The following is a 27,206-nucleotide window of genomic DNA, read 5'->3' as shown; positions in this document are numbered from 1 at the left end:
GCTGCTGAAGGATGCCCCCTGGTGGCTCGATGAAGCCCCAGCAACGGCTCCTGTAGTTCATAGTGTACAGTAAATGCATTCACCCTTGGAAGCTGCCCAGTAAAACCACAGTCTGAGGTTCTGTGACTGTGCAGCTCTACTGGAGCGTCTGCTGCCTTGTTATGGGTCCATGATGATGGATCTAATAACAGAGAGGACAAGCACTTTACTAGACCGTGTAATACTATACTTTGTGCCAAAGTAACAAAGCAGCAAATGAGCCTGCACTGCCCCCACGTGAGAGTCATGTATTACTGCACTGTGACGTACTAGATTTAAAGATGCATATGTTGTGAAGATGACTTTCTCCTAGCTTTAATTTAGTATAAAATTAAATTATTAATATTTATTGTTGCATGATGATCTCCCAACACCTTGCCTTTACGTTTGTCTAATGTGCTTCAGCCAAAAATATCTTTACTTTTTACTGCACAGGTATTACAATAGTACAGTAATATTAGAGTATATTATACTGTCATACATAATTCTAAATATATATGTGAATTATGTAACATAGATTTACTTGACATAAAATCCAAGCAGAAAAGTAGAAGACTAAAGACATGATAATAAAAAAGCTTCAAATTATGAATTTAAAGCCATAAAATTATTAAAGCACAGAGAGCCTTAGACTACACTGAAGAAAAGAACGGATCTGCTGAAGATGGGGATGCAGAGGGCAGCCTGATTTGAATTTATAATTGAAATTAGGAAAATGCTGACAGCTGAAAAATGTCTGTAACTACATCATTAGCCTTAGCTACATAAGTTATGATTGTCATAACTCAAAATTAGATCAGAGAGGCGAGCTGGCCCCTCCATGAATTACAACACTCAGTCACTCAAATTCACTTATTGGGACAGTGAAGGATTGTTTCTGCAGCTAAACTATTTCTATTTGCATAAGTCTGAATTGATCACTGAGTGGTATAGGACCAGCACCAGGAACTGCAGCTTCCTCTGCAGCATATTTTATTTCCTCTACATTTATAACAGTTACTGTACATGATTGAACCATAATCATTTGTCTGCAGCCATGATGAGCTTTTGACAGAAAACCACCCACCATGCGTCTATGTGTTCATCTACAGTAAGTTGATTTCGAACAGCAAAAGAACTAACTTTTACAAATACTGTACACTCAGTGTGGGTAAAATACTTTTCGCCGACTTTCCTCAGTTTCTAATTGATCCTTTCTAAACAACAATTGTTCTCTTGCACTGACTGTCACATACAGACATGAAAGCCAGGTATATGTACAGCTTCTATATGTAAAAACAGCAGGTTTGCGTAACGCATTCACCTGCACATCCTTTGTCTGTTTTTTGGTTGCAATCTACTTGCTTTGCATATCTGATCTGTGACATTAAAATCGTAACTGCAAACATTGGCTGTCAGTGTCTCTTGTAGAGGAAGCCATAACAGTAGTCGCTGAGACGACAAAATGACTATGAACACGTTCGAGTGTTTCACATTTGCTCTTTTAACTGTCTTCCTTTTGCCGCTAATATCTGCAACCGTCGTTCAAGACTTTAATCATGTGGAGAGATGCAAGGACTCCCTGTATATGGGGACGCCACCAAGAGGAATCATTGAAAGCAAACTCAAGAAAATCTGTCAACGCTATGCAGATAAACCTCGTTATGTGACGCTCTACGACCCTCGCAAGAGGATTCCTGTTTACTCAGCTTATACCTTCAAGAAAACAGAGGGGGACAGACGTGTGGATTACCCATGGATGTACGAGCCACAGGTCAGGAACTCCAATTATCTTTTAAGTTGTTTTTCAACAAGGCCAAATACTACATTCATAGCAGGCTTTCCATCTATAAATATGAAAATAGTCCATACATACAATGTAGAACCAACAAAGGCAAAGAGTCAATAGTCACAGAGTGTGTCACTGTCATGATAGTGGCTTGATATATTTCTAAGCAGAGCTACAGAAGTGAAACCTAAGCTGCTTGTGTATGTCTCCCTAGCTGGCAGAAATTGATGGCAATGGAAACATGCTTCCCTTCCCCACTGGCTACCTGCACATGAAGTTTGAGGACAGCCAAGCGGTGTTGGATGACTACTCTGATGTGGTCCTCTATGAGAGAGGTCACCTGAATCCAGACCAGCACCAATCCACTTCACACGACCGGGCCGCCACCTACACTTTGACCAACGTGGTCCCACAGATACGGGAATTCAACATTGGACCATGGCGTGAGTATGAGGAGAGGATCCGGGTCCGCCTTAATAACTTCTGTCGTGGCACTGCCTTCATAGTCACTGGCGTTACCACCAGAGGCAACATGATCCGTCGCAACAACCAGGACAGAGTGGCTATTCCTGAAGATGTGTGGTCTGCTTACTGCTGCACTGACTATGACCGCAATTCACCCCCTGACGTCCGCATTCGCTTCCCATCTCATGCAGCCTTGGCCAAAAATGCCAAAGAGAGCAACAGCGTTAATGAAATGTCAGTTCAGGAACTTGAGATCTTTCTGAAAAATAATATGGATGTTGACCAGAATCTTCAGATCTTTTATGACAACTGCATTTCTCCCTCACCTCTTCCTCTGTACCTACAACACACCATCTGATAGCTCTGTCAGATACATGTGTCCATGTGGGCCTATAATTATACTCATACAACTATACACCTGTCATAGGAGATTTGTTGCTACTGTTAAGATTAGAAAAAAAACTGCTAAAAGAAATGTTTCTTACACAATGATTATTATCAGAATTCGTTATATATACAGCGTGGTGCATATGTATTGCTTTAATGTGGTTATGTTATATGTAAACAAAATATTTGAAAAGTACTAAATGTGTGTTGAGCACATTTTCAGTTATCTGTAATATTTTCTGCATCTTAAAATTCACAAGGATACAGTATATACATTTTGATATCTGGTCCATAATAAAATGTACAGTAACTTGAATGTTAACCTATCCATGAGAGCCTGTTTATATATTACATTTCTTATAGAGTTGGACAACTTCAATTAAGACAGAATTCATTACTTAAAGATTTAAAGAGATTTAAGGATACTTAAATATACAAAAATTAAAAATTCAATACATGGGAATTAAATAAAAATGCTTATATCTCATACATCTGTAAATAACAAATGAAAAATAAATAAACACCTGTCATTCACCTTTCAAAATTGTTGTTGCCTAAATGTCCATCACTTGTACTCGGGTTTAACTTTTTGAGGCACTGAAAATTATTAACTGTGAACTGTGTAAATTGATGGATCTCAAAACTAAATATCTTCAGTGTACATTAAAAACACACCAAGGAAATTAGCCTGGGTCTTCTATTACTTTTTGATGGAGCCGTATTTGGTAAAGGCAAAGAAACATACAAATAAAGAACTTGCATAATGCTGCATGAATGCATTCTTTTCACAAGACTTTGAGAACAGCAAAAAGGTGTCAGATAGATTAATTGCTTACTAGGCAGCAAACTGCCAAAAAGTTCAAGTATACGTTTTGGCGGCACACTGAACAATTTGTTCTACTGTACAATATTTCTTCTGTTCCTCACTACAAATGAAGTTTCTTGTTTTTCTATTCAGCCCTTAAACTAAGCTATTTTCTCATTTAGCTTTTTCTTTTTCATCACAATGTTCACAACTGTTTTTTACATTTTTCTTGCCCTTTAATTGATTGCTGTTGAATAAATTTAAAAGCGGCAACGTGGAAATCTTTCTTTCAGGTCTGCATACTGTACAGTACTGTATGTCACCTCTGTGCAATACTGTATGTTGATCTCTGATGTTAATGCTATATATTTCAGTACAGTATTAGGTTTACCTGCTATATGTATCCATAACTACGTAAAAGCTGACTATAATTGAAAAGTGCAAGTGCACTCTCACTATGTCGAAGATAAACCTTGAAGCACTATCTTTCTTTTAGGCAATTGCTCATCCACCATTCAAAGTGAGAACCATAGTACTTCAGACCTACACACTGAAGGCCTTTTGTTACTTACAAAGACAGATTAGACAGTTTTGCATTTTTCAATTACATTGATAGCATGCTTAGAAAATCTTACTCCATGTGAGCAAATTCCAATTATAACTTATATGTTGTGTTACTCAACACAAAAAAACACTATTTACGCCTGGTGATTACAAGGAATTTACAAGACTTCTGAAAAGGCATTTTAGCAGATATACTTAGAGATAAAAAATTAAACATTTGCAGTTAAGGGGTTTCTACAGTAAGTGTTAAGAATAGGTTTGATGTGTTTTTGGTGAAACAATACATTTAGAGAAAATGTAAACGGTAACCTCACAAGGACAGTACCTGTCAGTGTACTGTAGTTTAATTGTTTTTTACAGATATGATGTACTGTACTGGTAAAGTCTGTCTGGATATTCAATATTATTTCAAAACTGTAGTTCAGAGCATGATAGTTACAACCCCAGTTTGCTCAGAAGTCCACACTAGAGTAGATGCTTTGCATATCTGATCTGTGACATTAAAATCGTAACTGCAAACATTGGCTGCCAGTCTTTTGTAGAGGAAGCCATAACAGTAGTCGCTGAGACGACAAAGTGACTATGAACGCATTCGAGTGTTTCACATTTGCTCTTTTAACTGTCTTCCTTTTGCCGCTAATATCTGCAACCGTCGTTCAAGACTTTAATCATGTGGAGAGATGCAAGGACTCCCTGTATATGGGGACGCCACCAAGAGGAATCATTGAAAGCAAACTCAAGAAAATCTGCCAACGCTATGCAGATAAACCTCGTTATGTGACGCTCTACGACCCTCGCAAGAGGATTCCTGTTTACTCAGCTTATACCTTCAAGAAAACAGAGGGGGACAGACGTGTGGATTACCCATGGATGTACGAGCCACAGGTCAGGAACTCCAATTATCTTTTAAGTTGGTTTTCAAAAAGGCCAAATACTACATTCATAGCAGGCTTTCCATCTATAAATATGAAAATAGTCCATACATTTAATGTAGAACCAACAAGAGGCAAAGAGTCAATAGTGTGTCACCGTCATGATAGTGGCTTGATATATTTCTAAGCAGAGCTACAGAAGTGAAACCTAAGCTGCTTGTGTATGTCTCCCTAGCTGGCAGAAATTGATGGCAATGGAAACATGCTTCCCTTCCCCACTGGCTACCTGCACATGAAGTTTGAGGACAGCCAAGCGGTGTTGGATGACTACTCTGATGTGGTCCTCTATGAGAGAGGTCACCTGAATCCAGACCAGCACCAATCTTCCCCACATGACCGGGCCGCCACATACACTTTGACCAACGTGGTCCCACAGATACGGCAGTTCAACATTGGACCATGGCGTGAGTATGAGGAGAGGATCCGTGTCCGCCTTAATAACTTCTGTCGTGGCACTGCCTTCATAGTCACTGGCGTTACCACCAGAGGCAACATGATCCGTCGCAACAACCAGGACAGAGTGGCTATTCCTGAAGATGTGTGGTCTGCTTACTGCTGCACTGACTATGACCGCAATGCACCCCACGACGTCCGCATTCGCTTCCCATCTCATGCAGCCTTGGCCAAAAATGCCAAAGAAAGCAACAGCGTTCATGAAATGCCAGTTCAGGAACTTGAGATCTTTCTGAAAAATAATATGGATGTTGACCAGAATCTGCAGATGTTTTATGACAACTGCATTTCTCCCTCACCTCTTCCTCTGTACCTACAACACACCATCTGATCTCTCTCAGTTACATCTGGGTTTATGTAAGCTTATAATTATACCTATGATTGTGTTGAATAGTAATATGACAAGTAAAATGTTAATTTTAAACAATTTTTAAATTATAATAATTATAAATCTAGAAAATATAGAAACTGTCACTTAAAACATGCAAATTCCAAACTGGTTCACCTAATAAACCATCTTTATTCACTGCTGTGCTTTATTGTTTTCACTCGTCAGCTGATCCGAAACCTGAGACAGAAACCTACAGGTACAGTAAATTATAATTTTTAGGTGTGAATTATTTTCACTGGCAACAGTGAAACCAGTTTTTAGTTTTCTGAAATAATTAATACTGGTTCACTTAGAAGTGGCAAAGTTGGTTGGCCTGTTCTACACAGTCCAGCTGCACACTGCCATCTAGTGAGTGAAGAAAAGTACTTGCTGCGGAAACCACCAAGCATTATCATCTACATAGACTGGTTATGACATCACAACGTTCATGAGTCTAAAAGTGCATCAGCACACAGTAAATCTACAAAAACTCAATAGAAAGAAAACATTGCAGATAGACAATAGCAACTGTAACATAAAGAACCATGGAAAGAAATTAAAGCGTGGGCGTAAAAGGTGTGAAATAAATGTTTAGCTATTTCTTCTTTACTGATTATTCATGTTATTATTCATGATCAAAAATCCTTGATCCACCATAGAGTGGTGTAGAGCCAGCACGAGAGAGACAGAAACCGAGACCTTCATCAGTGTGTACTATATATATTCAACTTAAGTGTCTCTATGGATAATTTATTTTATTAAGACCGCCAGACTGACATAGATTACATTTGGAAAACAATTTGTTATTGCGAGTTAAAAACAGCTGAAGATGTAATTTAGACTAAAAACGCTGGACCCTCCTATAATGGGGGTGAATGTGAGCTTCTCTATATCGTAATTAGCCCACACTAAAATAAGAAATACAAAACAAATTTAATATTAAGACACGATATAATATTCAGCAAAACAAGTAACTATTATGACGTGAAAGCAGCTGCTCTGCCAGATACACTAAGGCTAACGGAAGCTAGCACTAGTTTAGCATGCTAGCTTATTTGAGTAGTATTGTTAATGTTAAAAACAAATATGTTTACTTCTTTTACAGTAGCTCTTTCTATCGTGGTTTAGGAAACCCTTTGTAATACAGTACCTATCTGCAAAGACTATTATTGGCAACTTCACAAGGGTAGTGTTAGCGCCCAGGTTAGCTGTGACTAACGTTAGCTTGTAAAACAAAGGAAACACAGCAAAATTCTTTTTCACACAACTTGTTTGAGACCAGAAAGCAGCATTAACATACTTTAAAAGCCCATTTACTTACAGAGGAAGTGCAGATACACCGACTAAAACCGTAGTCACTCCTCACTTTTATCCACTGACACGTGAGAAGCTAACCGCTAACTCCCTGGTGCTGGCGGTACAGTATGCCCTCCTCCTCAACATGGCCACAATGTCTAATACACAAAATTAGAGCGTCTGAACAAAACTAACAACGCATTTAAGAATATCTTTTAATGTTTTCCAATTCAGATACACAACATACAGTGTGTAATAGTCTCTATTTGAAATAGAAATATTAACGTTAATTCTTCCAACCCCTTCTGGTCACATATGCTCTCACAGTATCTTGAGCATCAAGCAGGTTACTGAAATGAAACAGACAAACAGGTGCAAGCCTTCAATTCACCTTCATACGCTTGTACTAGACCATATTTGGATTGTGTAATGTTTTTATTTTTTATTTTTTTGCTTATTAGCCAACATCAAGACTGTAGTGTAAACATGGTGAGTGTGCTTCCATTGTCTGCTAACCAATAATAATAATAATAAAGTCAATTGTCTTCATGGAACGTGGGCAATTTAAAGAGCGGAATCAAATATATAATTAGAACAATGTGCAGATAAAATAGCAACCATCATAATTATTGTGTCTTATTCTTAGCCTGATCTTGCAAAAAATGCCTCAATCTTTTCATGTTCTTTGTTTGTTTTTTTTAACTAATAAAATGATTAATTTGACCTACAACCTGTCTTTGTTGAATGCTGGGATAGTAATTAATTTCCATAATATCTGTTCTCACTCATTCTCATTGTCAGCTGTACGCATCCCCTTTGTTGTCTATGTTGCGCCCCCATTCTGTGATCCATGAATCTGCTTTTGAGATTTACGCAATAAAACATAAAACCTACGCGTCGGCTAAAATCATGTACGTCAACTAAACTTGCACCTGTTGTCACAAAGAAAATATTCGGCCAACCACTCAAATCAAACGACAAACATAATATTTACAAATTCCAGTTGTTCTCTTACATTTAAAAAATGTACAGTTTGTTTCAGGTGGTGGTTTTTGTTCTTTTGTCCTCGCGCCTCGCTCCAGTCCAGTGTTACAGAGGGCAGTCTGGCTCCACAATGTCGTTCTCCTAAGCAGACAGGATGCAGAACATTACAGTTTGGGGGAATTAATCCTCGCCTTGCTTTTATGGTATATGCTTTATTAGTTATGTCTGTCATTACAGGTGGCTTTCTTCAGATCGGGCTTTCAGAATGCATCCACGAGAGATGAGACTGAACTGACGAGCCACTTCGTCATCAGCATCTGTCGACATTTGTCCAGTGTTGTCCTAAAGTCACTGGGGTTGGGGTTTTTTTTGTTTTCAGAACTGTCCAGTGCAACCTGTCTGTGTTTAATTGTGCGAAAGATGTGAAGCGCGCATACAAGGCTCTCTCACCTTTTGACTGACCAATAATTATATGTCATCCTTCCACCCGCCTCGCACAAGGGAGACTCATGAAACAACAAAAGAGCAGATGAGAAGATAACTGTCAGGCAGTCTTCAAACACTTGAAGCATGTGGTCAATGTCAGTCACAGACAAAAACCTTTTTTAGACTACTCATGTAAAGTTTTCTTTTTTTGTAACTTAAAAAAGTGCTATCTTCAGGTGACACTAAGACACACTGACTGTGCAAACTTGACAGTTGCCAACAAAAAGGTAGGGGAGAAAACAAAAGCTTTCTTCAGTCTTTCGAGGAGTTTTGCAGCACAGCCTCAGTGTTAAGTAATGAAAAAAAATAAAGAGGAAATATTTACTCTCTTTGTTATAATTATAGTTTTACACAATATTCATCTCTTTAATACCTTTTGAAGTACCACAAAGTGCAGCCACTATTAAAATATAAAATGAAAAAGATTTTTTAAATGAAACAAACAATGAAGAACAAGGCAAATTATTAAAATGACAAACAAACTTCTCTTTCCAAGCTCCATCAAAATAATAAAACGACATCATGCAAATATCCCGGACAAGGTGGGAGAAAAACTAATACTCTTTCAGATTAAATGAGGATAAATTGGATATGATGCCCCTTGAAAAAAGAGACCAGCCACAGTGCAACATTGAGTGTAATAGAAAAAAAGTGCATGGATGAAAAAAAAGACGTCGGGGTTGGCACTTTTTATGATGGTAATTCCTTTTGTAAGATACAGTCAGGATAGACCTCTCCAGGTGGTTCACTGGACACCAGTGAAAGAGGAACTTTATCACAGTACTTGGCACCAAGAATGCTGGTAAAAACGAGATATCAGAATATCTTTTTTTTTCATTCATATCCTTACAATTTATTAATAATACATCATTTACATTTGTGTTTTTGTATAAAAGACTCTAGAAGGAAAAAAGAGTCTAGCGGTGATTGTGAGAAAGAGGAAGGAAATGGAGATGGAAACCGATTATGTCAGTGGTTTAATACAAAGAGTCACAGGAGTAGATGCAGACAGAGAAAAAGTGCGAGAGAGAGAAGCGGTTAAATGAATTGAGACTGGGATACAGACACAGCGATGCCGAGTGGGAAACAAATAAAAGTAATGGACATGATTAGAGCCTGTGCGGAGGAGATGCAGTGAGTTCTAATGGGCAGCCTGGATTCCAGGTTGCATCCCACAGACTTGGTTATGATTCAGTTATTTCCTGTACTGCCCATCACTTAAAGCCCCAATCTGGAAACGTTTTTTTTCCAAGTAAACACATTTCTGAAACGCAAACCGTCACTTACTGTTACTGTACGCTGCATCACAGCTGCAAAGTCGATGTAAAAATCTTTGTTTGATTGTAAGTTTTAAACTCGACGGGTGCGTAATCACACATGCTCTGTGCATACAGTCCATCTTTTACCGTCCGATCTCTGTTGACGCATGTCAGACTGAGCGGAATGCTCCAAAATACTGTATGAACACAGAGGCAGCTGTTTGGACAGAATGCTCAACACAGGGAGCCAAACATCGCTTCCAGATTGGGCCTTTAAAGCTGCAATTTGTAAGTTTGGAAAGAAAAAAAATCATCAGCTTGTTGAGGCATATGCTGCTCACTACTGTCATATCTTTTCATAAAATTAAAGAGAATGAATACTTGTGTTCCGTGTTAAACATAGTTTCACACTGACATAACAATACATGTGCAAAACAAGCAAGCTACACATACGGTACTGCGGGATACGTGACTGATTGTAATTAGCTCAAAACCACTTGGAGAGAGGCTACAAGCTTAAAAGCATCACTTTAGTTGGCTCACCTGAGCACCACACACTAACAGAGCATTAATGGGGATGTGCCTACGGTGACAAGCGTCTGAGTTTGAATCGGTCCCCTCTTGAATTCTGCTCACACTATAGAGGAATTTCACCGCTACTAATCTTACAAATTGCAGCTTTAGTTAAGGGCTTAATGAGAGGTGATGAAGACATAGTGAAGAAGAAGGGTGGTGAGAGTAAAGTTTGTATGGAGCAGTTTGTGTGGTGCATCTCCGTCCACCCAGCGGGGGTGGCAGAGGTCGTGTCTTGTCCTATACACGGGTGGTGGAGTGTTGGTGCGGCAGGGCATTGTTGCTGTGGCTGGGGACGGGTGTGGTGGAGGGGGCGGGGACGGGCGGGTACGTGTTGAAGGGGTGAAGGGGCTGCATGCTGCTGATGGTGCTGGGGATCATGGTGATGGTGTTGGCCGTCATCAGGGGCACGTCCTCCGGCGCGCGCCGCAGGGCCAGCGTGTAGTCGGGCGGACACACGGGGGGGCGCAGGGGCTCCAGCTCGCCGTGGACGCGGGAAGGCAGCGGCGTGCCGTGCTCCAGCTCCACCCGCTGCTGCTTCATCTGCAGCGACATCAGCTCCTCCTCCTGGCTCAGCGCCAGGTCGTTGTGCGGCGGGGCGCCCACCACGCCCATGCTGACGCCCGTGCCCATGGGGCCCCGGTGCGGGGAGAGCCGGCGGTGGCGCCTCTGCATGAGTTCGTGGCGCTTATCCCGTTTGTAGTAGAGCGCGGCGAACGCCAGCACGTTGAGGAAGAGGAGCGAGGCGCCCACGGCCACCGTCACGCTCAGCTCAGTGGAGTAGTCCCTAGTCTCGCTGGGGAAGGGAGGGTAGCGGGGCTTCTCGGAACCATCGGGGTCGGGGTCGGGGGGATAGGTGGAGATCACAGGATGCCGCGTGGGGCGGGTTCCGGGGCTGTTAGGACCCTTCCCGCGGCCGGGTCCTCTGGGCGGTAGTCGAGTTGTCAGGGTGCTACTGATGGACACCTGGAGAATATGTAGGTGCGGCACCAGCTCCAGCCAAAAGGCCACCTTGTTAGCCCGGTAGTTGTCCCTGACACGCGGCTTCAGGCCAATATGCAAGTACTGCTTGTCTTTGGAGCTGAACTTGGTCCAGATGACCTCTTCAAAACGGTTGGGTTTGGTGTGAATAAATGTGGTGTCCTGAGGAACTGGTAGGTTGGGATCCCTGAGGGAGGAAAACAAAAATAGCTGACTGTATTAATGCCAAGTAGAACAAATCACTATTAAGGACATGAGCTTGAACAAAAAATGAAGTAATGGTTTGCACTTCACTAACCCAGTTTTGGCAAAGTTGGTCCAATACGTCATGACCACGGCACTGAGCATCACGTCGTTCTTGGAGAAGTTGCAGGGAAACAGGTCGGTGGCGCCCACCATGGGAATGCCAAACACGTAGGGGATCTCGTCTCCATGCGCCGCGTCCGCCCAGTCCGGCCTGGCCTCGGTCTGACAGTGGTGGTGGAAGGTGTAGAAGTAGACGGGCGACTGAAACTCAGCGTGCAGCTTGGCGGTGGCCACCGCCGGGGCGACCCACTGGTGGTCCGTGAACAGGGCCAGGAGCGTCTTCCTCCGCATGTCGCTGTTGTCCCTGTCAGCCCAGTCTGTGTACATGAACTTTATGGTCTCCCTTAGGATATCTTTAACTTGGAAGAAACAGAACTCAATGTGAGTATGGACTAAGGAACATGACATGGATGGATTTAGCTGTTGTCATAGTGATGTGTTTTTGGATTTGTACACTTCTACAGTATGTACTGTTCGATATTTATGAATCATCCAATAAAATCACACGAGTGCCAATGCACAATAGTGCTTATAAACATTATTTACCCTGTTTGTCATTCTATGGCCCATTAAACATCACTTTACAACAGTGATTCAACTGTAATCAATGCAAAAATATGCAGAAACAAACCACAGACTTAAAGGAAGCCAAGTTTCTTGTAAAATAAAGCTGCACATTTATGCTAATGTCGTTTTTCAATTAATCAAAACTTAAAAGCTTGTTTGTGGTGCCGCTCTATTGTCATAAAAATGCTCCTAGGATTAAGTGTGAGACGAATTAGTGGAGAATCTGACCATCGGTGTATCCATACAGATTGTCCACAAAGTTCGAGATGGTGTAGTCGAATGAGGCTGCTGAGATTCCGTCTTCCCCCTCGCTGTCGTCCACAAACTTCAGGCCCTCTCCCTGGTTGACACCCAGCAATATGTCATAGTTGAGGAACTCGCCCTGGTGTCATGACAAACACACACAGCATGACATGACAGAACAGAATGCAACAGTAATTAACCCCAATTAGTGGCTGCAGCTGAGCAGAGCAGTGTTCACATAATGCAAGTAAATGGATGGATGAGAAGGAAAAACGCAATCCTTCACCACGGAACCCAGAAGGATCGTCTCTGACCTGCTGCATGAGGGCCTCGGGGTCGTCTGGCACCACGTCCCCATCTACTACGGGTCCGAAGGCGATCTGGTAGCGCGCAGGCTGGATGTCCTGGTCCACCAGCTCCCTGAAGCTCTTTCTCCGCAGGCAGTCCACCAACTCGGCCATGTCCCCGTGGGTGCAGCCAACCTTCTTCGCCAGGATCTTGGTGTACATCATGGGTCTGTAGTTGACGGACCAGCTGGAGATGGCTGATCCACTCTGAGCGATGGCCCTCTGGAACAGACCTGGACAGGCCAGGATCACACACGGCACACGTAACTCAACAACAGAAGTCGCACAATCACTTATCCGCTCCCAAGTTAGCTCCGTTGTCCTCTGTCTGACACACTTTTGCAAGCAGCTGATTGGGCCTTGAAGGCCTCACTGTGTGAGTGCTTTTAATAATGCATATAATGGTGGAGGAGAGTATTACATACAAAGCAAAATGAAGCAGCTATCCTCCTGCTTTTTCACAAAAAGAGACATCCTCCATCAACATTATGGTGGCGCTTCCATTACATATACACATTAGAAATGGCAGCAAGACAACTCTGCACGGAGAGAGATGTGGACTGGACGTCCATGTTGGGTAGAGCGAAAGGAAACTGCTCGCACTGTTGCACCCCTGCACTGTTATGTAAAGAGGTTTGCTGTCCCTCTGTTTTATCTGCAGATTCTGTCATTAATAATTAAGCCCCCCCCCCCCCATATTCAGCATGTGCCCCACCCCCACTCGTCTCCCTGTGAAATCAATTAAGAAGCCTCTCAGCTGCAGCTCAGCCTCTACTGCTCATCTCTTCTCTCTCTCCACACACACACACACACACACACACACACACACACACACACACACACACACACACACACACACACACACACAAAGTACCTTTAAAAAATCTTCATCCACCAACTTTCTCAGTACTTTGTGGTGATACAGCCTGCTTTCAAAATGGAGCAGAGGAGGATTCTACCATAAATTTAATAATATTGATAATGTCTAATGAAATTGAGATTTCTTTAATAATAATATAATCAAAAACAATATGTCTGGCACATGGACTCGGTGAGGATGCTTCAGTTCAGGTTTTAAACTGAGTATTTGACTTTGGAGAAAATATGCAATACAGCCAATATTCGCATGCAACCTGCTATAAACTTTGCCAACACCCATTTACTAAAATGCCTTTTCACATGCTCCTGAATGTTTGAATGATGCCTTTATGTTGTGATCAACATCACGGTACGACTATGAGAGTGTCCTTCACGCGGCACAGACAACAGTTTTTCCTATTAATCCGTTCAAGGTCAATCTGTGAGTGCGAAGGTTAACAGTACAGTAATAACATAAGCTGAATTCTTGGTAGAGTATAAGCGCCATTCACCTTCCGAGTTCCACCAACCAAGAGCACGGGATTAGTGATCAAGCATCTGGTGCGTATTTTAGAGATCTGAGATTTAAGAATAAACGAAAGCAAAATACGATCCCTAATAGGTACAGTAGGTAAACAAGCACTGAGCAAAAGCACTTTGATTTGAAACACCAGCAAACTCCTCATTGTTTTAGGTCCGGTTCCCGTCGCTGAGACGCCTGTTGTTGTCTGACACCAGTCACAGCTTATACATACAGTATATTCCCGTACATGCATTCTAATGCCTTGTTCAGACGGGATTAGTTTTATTGGAGAAGGACAATTTAGCCAGTACAGTTCAGGCGTTTTTGCCTTATGTGGAATGACATTTGTGGGATTATCACTTGTGTCCCAAGATGAGTGATAGCTTTATGACAAATACTACAGTATTTACCATCTGTCAACTCTAGCCTCTGGAAAAACAACCCGGTTTCTTTTAAACGAATAAGTCTATGCTGTTTTTCAAACATTATTACAAAATAGTAGTATTGTATTGTTGTTTATTGAATAATGGAGGTATACTACTGCCATGTTAAGACATAGCTTCATGCCCTGGCTGTCGTTAATGATCCCTTCTGAGAAAGGTGTTTGATAGAGAAAAAACCTTACCCTCTGAATGGTGGGAGAGAAGGAGGAGGTTCACACAGGCAGCACCGGCTCCGGAGCCAAAGATGGTGATTCTCTCTGGGTCCCCTCCAAAGTGGCCAATGTTTTCATTGAGCCAGCGCAGGGCCTGGATCTGATCCAACAAGCCATAGTTGCCCTTCGCAGACTGGTCCCCTGTGCTGAGAAACCCTGCAGGGTTCATCAGACAAAACGAAAGCAGAGAGAGTGAAAAATGTTACATACGCACGTGAAAAGTGAGGAGCACGGGAAAACACGAGTCTCTGTGTTTATTGCCTTTTTAAAATATCCCACATAAACAGAAGATGGCATCCTGTCGTTGTCAGGAACTTCTCAGCCTCCAACTCCAGTCTAAGGAGATTTCGCACGAGGCACTCGCCAAATTAGTCATTTTTAATACCCACGCTAGAAATCCAGCACAGTTAAGAGAACGTGTCAGTAGGAAGAGGAGGAGAGCAACAGAAGGCATGTTTCACCTACTTCCAGGACACACATTCACACAGTAGGTGCACACCCACAACAAGATAAAATAAACGGAACAAAATGTCACACGCACACGCGCGCACACACGCGCGCACACACACGCGCACACACACACACACGCACAAGCAGCTCCAGGATGTTTAACCCTGCAACAAACCAGGTTTCATTGTTTACATGACTCCAAACATAAAAAAAACATCTACTGATCATTTTCTTTCTGTTAATTGGAAGTTTTAATTTAATCTATGACTCTACGCTGCAACTGAATATCACATTATTGAGATAAACACAGTGACTGTTTGATAATCAGAAAAATATACTCTGCCCTTAGAAACTCACTTTGTGTTTTTGTTCAGTAAGTATTTAGACAGTTACTTAATTACTGCGTCTCAGCCCTCTTGGCAGTAAATGCACTTTTCAAGTCTCTAAACACCTGGATTGAGTCAGTTTGTCTCTTTCTTTCACACAAATCTGAACATCTGTGAGTTGTCACTTATAGTTCACAAATGCTTCTTTCCTCTCTTCCAAGTCCTTGACAGGTGTTTAATTGGTTTTAAGTCTGGGTTTTTGTTCGACCACCCAAGGACATTCTCCTTCGTTGTCGCTCCACGTTCTCCAGACATGTTCTCCAGACACATTCTCCAGACACGTTCTCCAGACTCCAGGCTGCTTTTCCCTGTGTTGGATCACTGTCAGACCGAAAGGTTGTCAGTTGAAGACTTCAGCTTTGTCTCAGTTTTAAATACTAGATTCGGGGTAGATGAAGTGTTGCTCAAACATTATCCTTCTGTCAGGTTCTTTTTCTGTATGAGTTCTGAAGCTTTTAAAATGACTCTCAGTTCCTTTGTCACCTCACCGACCAAGGTCCTTCCCAGTCTGTCTGTCTACAATGTCAAATGGAAGCAGTCTAGGCCCTAGATTACTTTCATTTCACAACTACTGAGGTCTGAACTAGTTTCACATAGATCCTTGTTCTAATCAATGTCCGTGGATGGTTTAGTTTTATTAAACTAGGTATTATACCAATAATCTTTAAAAATGTGCAATGACAAAGAGCTCTAAATACCTTCTAACAACACTGACACTGTAACACTTTCCGGCTTTGAGTCTGGTAAAAGCAAGGCTACAGTAACTTTGTTAATCAGAGAAAAGAACGACTCTGCATTAACGCAACATCATCCGCTGCCCAACACAACAGAACACTGACACTACATACTAAACCGGCTTCAGAACATCACTTAAACACATGGGGAGACTGAGGAGTGGACGATTTGCATACTAAAGAGGGACTGTCGCTCTTCCTGACCCACTATCCACGCTGAAGCTTCTGGCTGCCAGGCATGACCACACAATTACAGCAGCGGCTTCCCCAAGTTTACCTGGAACCCTGAACGCCTACTGCATCTATTTTCTTGAATAAGAGGAGCAGACATGCTATTAGGGCTTAGTTCGTCACCAGAAGATACATGCTGTATGAGGAAGACTCAGTATAAGGTCAGAGGGACGTGAGCCAGTGTAAGAGAGCCCATAAACGCAGGCAGATGTTAGAAGACGACAGTCAGCAGGTTTTCAAGAATGTAGAACAGCAAATTAACTTTTATTGTTGGTGATTATTATGCGAGTGACAGTGAGGATGATGACAACAGCAGTGGTGATGATGGCGGTGATGATAACCTGCCAAACTGACCTTTCAACAACCACACACACGCGTCTCCTTGCACCCTCTTCACTGCGCGTACACTACAGTCAACAGGCCTTTTAGGCCTGGAGTGTTTGTGGCTGGTTAACCTGACTTAATTGCGATTCACATCACAAAGCGTCAGAGTCGTTTGACAGTGTTATGTTTTAAACAACAAGTTTAAAGTATGAAGATTGATGTGTTTTCTATGTAATTGTGTGACTAAAAAAAAGTAAATATAGGTTGATGACATTTATAAATCACATGTGAGTTTCACATTGAAATACTGTAGGTTTTAATTGCTCTAACTGCAAAATCTAAATGACAGCTTATATGATGCTCAGCCTCAGGAATTTCTTTCTGAAGGTTGGTTCAAATTAAAATATAAAATAAGATTAGAAATAAGTACATTTCTCTTACATGTAAATACTAAAGGAAGCATGTTGTCACCAATTTGTAATAGTGTAGTTTTGTTTCAGATGAAACTATCGTTGGATGGTGTTTATTAAAACAGAAAATAATACATATAGAACCCAAGAATAAAAAAAAAATTAATGTCAGCAAAAAAAAAAAGGTTTACTGTTATGTGCCCAACAGTTAAAGTGATGAAGCAGAGATGCTTCCCTAGAAGGATTCCCCTTCGTAATAAAGCTTGACGGCAGCGTGTCGCCGTATTATCCACAGATGATCCCAGGAATTGACCGGCTCTTAGCCTGATGCGACTCTGACCTGTTAACATATCAGCGCCGGCCCATGCCCATGCATGTGGAAGTGCCTGCTCCGTGGCCTGCCCAGCCGAGTGTTGAGCTGCCTGCCACTGTTGCCTGGCAACTGTCCAAAGCTTCAGGCAAAACGATATGGACGGACACTCACAAAAGCGCTCGCATATACCCATTCAAATACGTCCATATTTAAGCTCCCCGGCAGCGGCATGCGCGCTCACATGGACACAAAGTATAAAGTGTAAACCAGAAGCCAGCGCGAGCCACTGCCTCCTGATGCTCTCTCTGCAAGGACGACATTAGGAGAAGACATTTGGTTTGTCTTCCAGCACTGGAGATGAGTCAATCGAGTTCCCTCTCCTCCTCTCTTTCTCTTTCGCTAAGTTTTCTTTCTCACCCACCCCCATCTGCTGAGTTGGGCTTCCTACTGACTTTAGCGCTGAGAACAGCAGTTTATGAGGCTGAACTCATGCATATTCAACACTTGCTTTAGGTAACGGCCAAGGAACTGTGGGGAGAGTCATCAACCTCTAAGTAAAGATACAGCCTGAAGATGGGGAAATGAATGAGTGAAAGACAACAGAGGAGCAGCCGATGGAGGGAAATTTAAAACTGAAATGCCTGAAGTATCACCTGATTTATGAGAATTGATGCTTCCACTCACAAAATGTTTCCAAAAAGTATATTTGATGAAAACTCTGAAGCATGATACTAACACGAACTGCAAATAACAGCTTAGTCTCTGTGTTGCTCACTGACGAGCCGAGCGGAGGTAAAAAGCCATTATCAACCAGAAGATATATCATTCCAGAGATGTATCAGAAGCATTTAGATTTCATTTTCAGATAAGAGCGGAGCATCGCTCACAAAGTTTTTAGGGTCTTGAACAGTACACGTAGTATTTTAGCCAGTCAGCCATCTGGTTGTTAGCTATGAACACAGGAGCGAGTTTCTGCAGGGTCATTTTTAGCCCTGAACAGAATCACTGCAGTCGGCCACTGAAAATAATTTTGTGAACAGAGAAAAAAAGAAGTAGAGGAGGGGGAGGGGGTGGCAAAGGGATAAAACAATCTACAGACATAAAACAGGTATTAAAAAGAATATTGCCCAAAGCTACTGTCAGATCCCAAATGACAAGAGAGGTGAAAGAGTATATGAAGGACGCGCTGGATTATATAATTTCACTGTGATGTCACACGGGATGAGACGGGAGTCGTCAAAAATCAGAGGGAAGGTTTGGTCTCGTCCACAGTGACGGCGAGTGAAGAGAAGGAAAACAAGCTGCATCCGGCGAATCGCTACGTTCGTCAAGTTCGACTAAAGCAGAGAGGAAAGAAAAAGCTCTTAGCAAATGGTGAATAACTTCTGCAGAGTGAACCCAGACTAGGTGTGTTCATGTGAATAACACTGTAATATGAAGTAACCTTGGGATGTATGGGCTTTATGTGAATCTGACCATGGATTATTATTGATATAAAAAGTTAATACCTAATTTTAATCATTCAGCGGCCTTGTAGAGTCCACATACTGTACAGTATGTCTCAATGGGTCAGAGCTTTTTTAGAGAAACATAGGGTTTCACCACTGCGGATCATGTGCTCAATGCACATTTATCTGCCTGTTTCATTCCTTATTGGCACGAGAACGTCAACCTGAAGGTCTGTTGGCAGGCCCGCGTGTCAAACACACCCACCACTGTGACTCCCTCCTTTTATTACTTTACTTATGTGGCTCAGTTTTGATTCTCGCAGGTCCTTTCCAACGATGCCGAGCTGTGCAAATAAACCAGTCCATCGTGTGAACGGTGAAAAGCAAAGCTTCAAATGTCACACGGGGCTTTTCCAAAGCTGTTCAAAGAAAGTTCGGGTGGAAACACAACTGGTCATTACTCTGACTCACTGGCGGAAACAATTACAAACCGATCAATTTAAATTAATTAAAACCCTTCAAACAGAACCTTGTTTACAGACACTGTAACTTTTAATCACACAGCAAAATTAATTAAAGGGGCCCTACACCCTAAATTGTATTTTCTTAATTATATTTTGAAAATCATATTGTGCATAAAAATAGCTTCATTAGATCAAATGTTTGAGTCAATGTGAATTGGATTGCGTAGACAAGGTTAACCTGCGTCTTTAGATAACTAGGCTTGTTGTACTTACAAATAGTATGAGTGGAAAATCAAATCACTGCTTTAAACACTGGAATCCCAACGAGCTAAGAGGATGGTTTATAAATCTCTGCGAGTCAATAAAGTCATTGTCTGCCTCAGACAATATCCAGACAGCTGTGCCCTAAAGCCCTCGGGGAAATTGTTTGTCAGCCTGCAGCTACAAACTCCTGCCATCAGGGTTGTTGATCTTTTGGCAAACTGGATCGTTACAGTAAGTGAAATAAAATCCAAGGGAATTGATTAGCAAGCAATATTTACGTCTATGACAACTAAGAACCGCGATGATTCAAGAGTTTGAGTCTGAACCCTGTCAGAGACTTGCGTCTCCAGGTCTGAGGAGGCGAGCTACCCTTTAATCTGGGCTCCATTACTGTAACTGTCTTTTCTGCATATGACCTCAAAAGCTCGAATAAAAAAAGGTTTTATTGTTTGTTTTCAGGTCACTTTTTTTTAAGCGCGGACACAACATCTCAACTGTCTCCAATTCCAAAGCATTCATTTACTAATTCCATTAGCGAATGTGAATATGAAAGAATGATGTCATACGATAAAATAATGGGCCTCTCTCCCCGTAACAGCTGGGATAGACTCCAGCATCCTGGAGGACAAGCAATGAAGGAAAAGGATAAAAAAACTTCAATTATAGAATGATTTATATGTGAATTTGTGGACAAAGGAGCCGTGTGCCCGTCTCTGCGAGAGGACACTTGTTTACTCGACGTCTCTATATTGCTCATACTGTGGGTGAAGGTGTGGTTCTCTGTGTGTCCTTGTGGTTCTGTGATAGACTTGTGACTTGTCCAGAGAGCAGCCTGCCTCCTGCCCCATGACAGCTGACACTGGCGTGTGATTGCTTGGTGTTTGATGGCTTTAGCTGTGCACCTGGCTGCCAGACTGGGGAGCAGACTGCTGTCAGTTTCTGTAAAAACACCCATGTATAAGTTCTTAGTCTTCAGGGTGACCTTTCCCTTTAATAGAAAATCTGCTCTAAAACCTAACACATCATTAATAAGACAAAAACACACAAAAAACATTGTTTGTGTCGGGAAAAGGGAATATGTGATTCAATTCAATGTGTATATATATATATATATATATATAGAGAGAGAGAGAGAGGAAGAGAAGAGAAGAAGAGAGAGAGAGAGAGAGAGAGAGATAGATAGAGATAGAGAGATAGAGAGAGATAGAGAGAGAGAGAGAGAATAAGAATAGGGGTGAGAGAGAAGAGTATAGAAGATAAGAGAGGTGAGAGATATAAGAAATAGGATGATAGATAGAGAGAGATATAGAGATAGATATATATATATATAGAGATATATATAGAGAGAGATATATATATATTATATATATATATATATATATATATATATATATATATATATAAACATATTTATTATTGTTCTATTCCCAGTATCGTCCTACAAATCAGAAGGGTTTTCTATACTGTCATCACAGCTAGTGAGCTATAGGCAAAGTCCAGTATGGGGTGTTTTGCTGTGAGACTGCTGCGCTGTGCCAGGAGTGGAAGGTGTAATTTATTAGTATTTGGGGACAGCTGGCTTGTGAGAAGGCTAAAATTATATGAAAGTCTGCCTGCAAAAATAGGTCTATGTCCGATTTAAAAAGACGTTTTTTATTAAATTACACCAAATGATTTCAAACCATCCTGACTCTCATTGTGCTGGGGAGTATTTATGGACAAATATAGATTTAATGAGTTATGAGTAATAACAGTACCATGAATATTACTACAGTAATACTAACTACAGTAGGAAATCTTCGCAAAAACCCCAAAATGGTAAAATGTGAAGAGAAACTTTTCATCCGTCTTCCTGAGGTGAAAAATGTTCAGGCTTCCTTAGTCCACGGTGACGAACCTTTCCCCAGAGTTCATTAATTAGTTAATTACTTAATTAGTCTGAACAGATGGCTGTGCAGCACAAATAAGACGGCTCCGTGGGTCTGGACCAGGAGGAAGGTAGGAGAAGGTGAGCCGAGCGGGGATACGATAACTCAGCTGTCACCAAACCTCTGAACCGAACTCTGTACGGCATCTCCTCATTTGTTCCACGACGGAGCAGGTAGAAAATTAATAAGACGACTACACAGCGATCATCTGTGTGATAGTGGACTTGAAGCACATGCAGGGATGTGGTGGTCTCATTGCAGGACCATTTATTTGAATGAATACTTTGCATCACTGCAGACTTAAAAAAAAAAAAAAACATTTAATGGTTTATTTTTAGCCTGTTCCCACCTCCCCCAACTGTTTCCTTCTCCCTCGCTGTCTCTCTATGACTCTCCCTCACTCATCTGCGTCTATTCCCTGCTCCCTCTCCCTCTCTCCCTCCTTCGCTTTGCCTTTTTCCTGACTCCCCATCCGTCTCTTAAAGGCGCAGGCATTGTATGAAATGAGGTTGGCATGTGTAAGCCCCTGTGTGTGTAAGTACAGGATAATACTAAAGATCCGAACATAAAGCTATTAAACAGACGATACGCTTGTGTTTCTCACTTTGACTCAAACGCGCCGTGTCAGAGAAGGAGGGCTATTAAAAATTCACATGATGGTGCATTATTTATACGTATATTTTACGAACGGCATGCAACCATGTAGCGCGCATTTATACTGTCAGTTGCACAAGGAGATATACTCGAGGGGGGGTACACACAAAACAGAAAAACAGGTATGCTAATGCTACACACACTTGGATAATAGCCTTGGTAACCTAACCTATTTAAAGCACATCTGGGAGTGAGAGCGAGCGCACACGCGCCCACCTACCAAAAATTTGGAATTGAGGACACTGCGTCATCCCTCGTAATCACGCAGCAGGATCACCCCCCCCACCTATGTGCATGCGCTTTAATAATTGCATTTGGCGTTTGAGATTTGGATTAATAAGCCCCCTGCACTTCTCCCGCGGCCGTGGAGGCGAATCGGGTCCAGGAATCAAGGTCAGCCGCGTGACAGAAGAAGGTGCTGGACTCGCGCGTAGTCGTCTTACGTTCAACCTAGTGAGTAAGAAAGCACCTAACGAGCAAAAACCCAGCAGAATGTTGGGTCCGGGGCTCTCATTTCACTCATCCCCTCGTTCGTCCTTGTCCCCGTGCTTCTCCACTGGCACTGTAAATAACGCTCTGGATCACGTTACCCTCCGCTAACACTCGCAGCGACTCTTGGACGGCATCCTAAACTACTTCAATTTCTCTGTTTATCATTATTCTGATATGTTGAAACAGGCGTGATGCAATAAACAAGATCTGATTACCCAACCTGGCAACCGCAGGGGCTGACACACAGAGCCTGTGTGCAAATACCTCCGGAAGATGCCGCTGATTGTAAATGCTGGACTCCACCGGTGCCCAGCAGCACAGACACTGGGTGTGTGCACAAACACCCTATAGTGGTTCCAGAGGTCAACTGAAAAATGTTTAGGTTTATAAGGTTAAAATAAACATTGTTAGGTGATGTCACAGTATAAATGGAATAAACCACCATATGTCTCACACAGTACAAGTATTTAAATTATTGGCTTAGTGTCAGCAGTGGACTCCATCCATGTCCATGTCCAGTATCTTCTCCACCAGTGTTTCCTGTTCTCTGTCCAGCCGGGTTTTCACACATTTGACCTCCTTTAGAGGGAAACTCTTGATGAAGCGGCACCTGTTTCAGCTAAGGCGCTTCTTCTTTTTCGCTTGCATTACTCCAAGTTACATCATTTCCTGTTTCCTAGACTCATCAGTCTATAACACACCTGGACGTAGCTCTTCCACCACTGTCACCTCCATTGTTCTAGCTGATGCCATTTGCTTGTTAGTCTATGAGTGAGTACGTTGTGTATTTAATTCCTGCCTCATGCAGCGACTTTGAGTTCCAGATTGTTGCCTCTGAGTTCTTTCCTTTATAGCAGTGATCCTTTGTTCCTTGTGCTCACACTGAGACTGATACATTAGACGTATATTCGTGCTTGTTCTGTGGATTTGAATTATTAAATATCATTATTGGTTTGTGGTCTGTGTATTTTGGTGCAAACCTTGTTCGCTCAAGCCTTTGTGTGTGCACAGTCCTAGTTTCTGGCAGCTATGGTAATTAGAGAACTTTGTCAGTTAGTTTTACTGATTGGAACAGCATCGGTTCGCTTTACATTTATCATTCAAGTTCCTCTGGAGTTACTTTTCCAGAAAAAAAGGCAGCAGGGCTCTTCATAGATCTGGGGAAGGATGCCACTCCGCTTTGGCTCCAAGTCAAAAATTCTCTCTGAACTTCTCCTACGCTGCTTCCTCCCCTTCATGAATGTAGGTTTGCCGTCTTTGTCCTGAGCTGCTTGTGCTCGCGTACTGATGTGCTCTCTGAGATTCTGGTGTTGCTCTTTAATCTTGAGGACTCCTGTTTTCTCTTTCTAGATCCCAATCACAGGAGGATGCTTTTGTACATTACATCACGGCTCCTCTTGATTTGATTTGCTTTCCCAGAGAACAAAGTTCTTGGAATGTCTTATTCCCTGTAAAATTTTTGCTATGAAACAACCTCGAAATTATATTAGTGCCACTACCATTTGATAAAATGGAGAAAAATAAACCTATAAATGTGGATTCAATCAGATTGAAGTTTCTTAATCCATATTGAGATCTTTCCACACTATTTTAAATAGTACACGTACAGCACAGCCTGGAAATCATCTCTAATCTAGTGTGCAGAATGAGCATAGCTGTATATAAGGCTACAGTATATCATGAGACACAGTAGAACCTAACCATGCATGGAGGCTCTATGCTTGCATGTCATTTAGAGAAACTGTCCATAGTCAAATAAATAAATAAATAAATAAATAAGAATTTGTACACCATAAACAAAACTTTGCACAGGATAAATATCTTCTAATGTCAAGGTAAGATAAGCCAGTACAGAGCGTGTGATCAAGCAGTACTGCACATACTGTACACCACACTTACCGAGCACTCCGAGCCGATAGTTCATGGTGACCACGATGACGTTTCCATAAGCGGCAAGGACGCTGCCATCAAACATGTTTCCGGAGCCCTCCATGTAGGAGCCTCCGTGGATGAACAGCATGACTGGCTTTTTACGACGATCCCTGATGTCTGTGCAACACAAGCAAACGAGAGCACACATTACACTCGTGTTTGGTTCCATTCTCTGCCACATGCTCATTTTGGGTCCTTGTTGCTGTCAACAGGCGGCCCAGTCTAATCTGACAGGGCCTGATTTGTATTACTGTAAGTAATAAAGGTTTTTTGGTTTAATCTCATACAATCAGTGATTTGCTAGTAGAAGAAGATGACAATTCTAAGTACCTTCCAGTAGACTGGAAGCAGTTATTCCACATCTGGCCTACTGGGCTTATCCTCTATATGTTTCTCTGTGTCTCTCATGCCCAGTGTGATGGTACCTTCCTGAGCTGGAATTCCCCTCCAAATGGTGCAGCCAGATCTGATGCCCTCTCTGTTATTGGTGTCTTTATGCCCATCAGTGTGTTGCTATGGTTCATTCTGCCAGCCCATGTGCTGAACACCCCCCCACCCCCCTCCCCGAAACTATCCCGTCTCTAGCAGCATGGTATGGTCTGAATGTCTGTGGATAAGGCTAGAGCTGACAGTGTAGTAGCCCAGTTAGGCTGAGCGTCTGCACTGTGCAGGGCCTGTGGATAATTTGTATGAAAGCCAGACCAAGTGGAAACATAAATAACAGCCATAGCATCTGTTTACCCTGATGAGTTTCAGCTCTCAGAGATTGGGGAAACAGAGAGATAGGGGGAGAGAGAGGACGATGAAGGAGGGGGTAAGGCAGAAAACAGCAAAGGCGATGGAAAGAGGGCCAGATGAAAGAATGGAAAGAGTAAGAAAGCCAGATAGAATAGTCAGGTTGAAAAACATGAAATGTTACAGAGCAGCTCACATATAGCAAGTTACACTAATGAACAGACAGGATTCACACCGTTCCCACACACACACAAACACACACGCACGCAGACTCTTGCATAGGCAGCTGCAATGTTGAGTCGCTATGGTAACTGCTTCTTGCTAATAGAACTGCACCAGCCATTCCATTGCACGACTCACTGAATGCCTGTTGCCGTGGTAACAAATTCTACTCACGTATTTGCACACCCGCCTGCATCACCACCTGAATCTCAGGTTACACACGCACTTGGGTGTGTCACCCACAAGCCACGCACACACACACACGCACACACACACACACGCACACACACACACACGCACACACACACACACACACACGTAGGTGGACATGGAGAGGTGGCACATACGGCCTTGCGCATGCAGCCACGTTCTACAGATCACACGTATGACACCGGCAGACGGGCTAAAAATACACATTTTCAGGCGCGCTGCTCTTTTTACTTCCCTCCTCTGGTGTATTGTGAGGCTCGGCTGATTTCCCAGAGGATATGTAAATAAGTTCAATTATCCCGGCATTACCAGGACAGTACAGAGGAGTGACATCAGCAGGCCGTCATCAGCTGCACTCACAGCAACAGTCAAAACAGGTAGAGCCGCTCTAAACGCCCATATATTGTTTCTTACTTTATTTAATTACTGCGTTACTGCTGTGTTTACAAAAAAAAAAAAAAAAAACACTGGCAGGCGGCTGATGGTGGTATTTCATAGACCTGTCAAGTGTCTAGTTTCTCAATGAGCCGGTGCAGGAATTGGAATCATCGAAGCAGGAAGCACATTGTTAATACAGTGAGTAACATCACTGGTGATCAGCATGACTGTCCATCAGCCCCTCATCCACGTATCTGCCATCTGGTCAGTGATGCAGATTTATAAATACTCCATCTTTCAATCAGATTTCCATTCACGCTATCTGCAAAGCTGCCTCTTTGTTCCACATGCAGCTTTATAAGTATATGAACCTCTTCTCCCATGCCCTCAATGTTTTAAAGAGAACTGGATACTGAATTAAAGTTTGATTCTCGGGGAATTGAGGCAGTATAATTCTGTGAATGCTGCGTGTGCATCCATGTTTTTAGAGAATGTGCATTACATCACCCTTCACCAGTAGAGGTAAAAAAGATCATTCATAAATAATCTTGTGCATTTTCCAGCTGAAATCGAGCTGAAGGATTCTGCCATTTGAAAAAGCCAGGCTTCGTAGCTGATCATTTTTAAATCGCTCAGGTTACAGCAGTTCGGCTGCGTTGTCCAGGTGAGACCTCCTCCCTGAACGCAGATCCACGCTTGTTTTTCCAGACACATGCGCTGCCTGAAGAAAATGTCTCAAAAAATCTGACAGCTCCTTCACCTCCACCTTC

At 42.3% G+C, this 27,206-nt stretch overlaps 3 protein-coding genes across 4 annotated transcripts in view; 2 read left to right on the top strand and 1 right to left on the bottom strand.

The window, feature by feature from the left end:
* The first annotated feature begins 1,208 nt into the window (after window positions 1–1,208).
* LOC114870010 (endonuclease domain-containing 1 protein-like) lies at window positions 1,209–3,428 on the top strand. The gene is made up of 2 exons (XM_029174598.3): window positions 1,209–1,792; window positions 2,022–3,428. The coding sequence occupies exons 1-2, from the start codon at window positions 1,484–1,486 to the stop codon at window positions 2,628–2,630; spliced, it is 918 nt and encodes a 305-aa protein (XP_029030431.1). The 5' UTR covers window positions 1,209–1,483; the 3' UTR covers window positions 2,631–3,428.
* A 1,149-nt stretch (window positions 3,429–4,577) lies between these two features.
* On the top strand, window positions 4,578–5,941 carry LOC114870011 (endonuclease domain-containing 1 protein-like). Its single transcript, XM_029174599.3, has 2 exons — window positions 4,578–4,913; window positions 5,136–5,941. The coding sequence occupies exons 1-2, from the start codon at window positions 4,611–4,613 to the stop codon at window positions 5,742–5,744; spliced, it is 912 nt and encodes a 303-aa protein (XP_029030432.1). The 5' UTR covers window positions 4,578–4,610; the 3' UTR covers window positions 5,745–5,941.
* Window positions 5,942–7,280: 1,339 nt separating this feature from the next.
* Window positions 7,281–27,206, bottom strand: part of nlgn2b (neuroligin 2b) — a 42,984-nt gene continuing 23,058 nt past the window's right edge. The window contains exons 4-9 of one of the 2 annotated variants that reach the window (XM_029174597.3): window positions 24,859–25,008; window positions 14,832–15,017; window positions 12,793–13,058; window positions 12,464–12,617; window positions 11,661–12,021; window positions 7,281–11,549 (exon numbers count right to left, since the gene is read on the bottom strand). In XM_029174597.3, coding sequence (XP_029030430.1) covers window positions 10,622–11,549; window positions 11,661–12,021; window positions 12,464–12,617; window positions 12,793–13,058; window positions 14,832–15,017; window positions 24,859–25,008 — 2,045 coding nt within the window. In that variant the 3' untranslated portion in view covers window positions 7,281–10,621. Of the gene's footprint in view, window positions 11,550–11,660; window positions 12,028–12,463; window positions 12,618–12,792; window positions 13,059–14,831; window positions 15,018–24,858; window positions 25,009–27,206 lie in introns of both variants that reach the window. The other variant, XM_029174596.2, reaches the window with a different exon arrangement.

The sequence above is a fragment of the Betta splendens genome, chromosome 14 (genome assembly GCF_900634795.4).
Source record: "Betta splendens chromosome 14, fBetSpl5.4, whole genome shotgun sequence".
Taxonomy (NCBI): domain Eukaryota; kingdom Metazoa; phylum Chordata; class Actinopteri; order Anabantiformes; family Osphronemidae; genus Betta; species Betta splendens.
The sequence above is the reverse complement of the archived record's forward strand: the minus strand, read 5'-3'. Positions and strand labels throughout refer to the sequence as shown.

Excerpts from the sequence above, each read along its gene's own strand:
- LOC114870011 (XM_029174599.3), top strand. The coding sequence starts at position 4,611 with ATGAACGCATTCGAGTGTTTCACATTTGCTCTTTTAACTGTCTTCCTT. Across the intron at positions 4,914-5,135 it reads CATGGATGTACGAGCCACAG|CTGGCAGAAATTGATGGCAA; the intron begins GTCAGGAACTCC and ends ATGTCTCCCTAG.
- LOC114870010 (XM_029174598.3), top strand. The coding sequence starts at position 1,484 with ATGACTATGAACACGTTCGAGTGTTTCACATTTGCTCTTTTAACTGTC. Across the intron at positions 1,793-2,021 it reads CATGGATGTACGAGCCACAG|CTGGCAGAAATTGATGGCAA; the intron begins GTCAGGAACTCC and ends ATGTCTCCCTAG.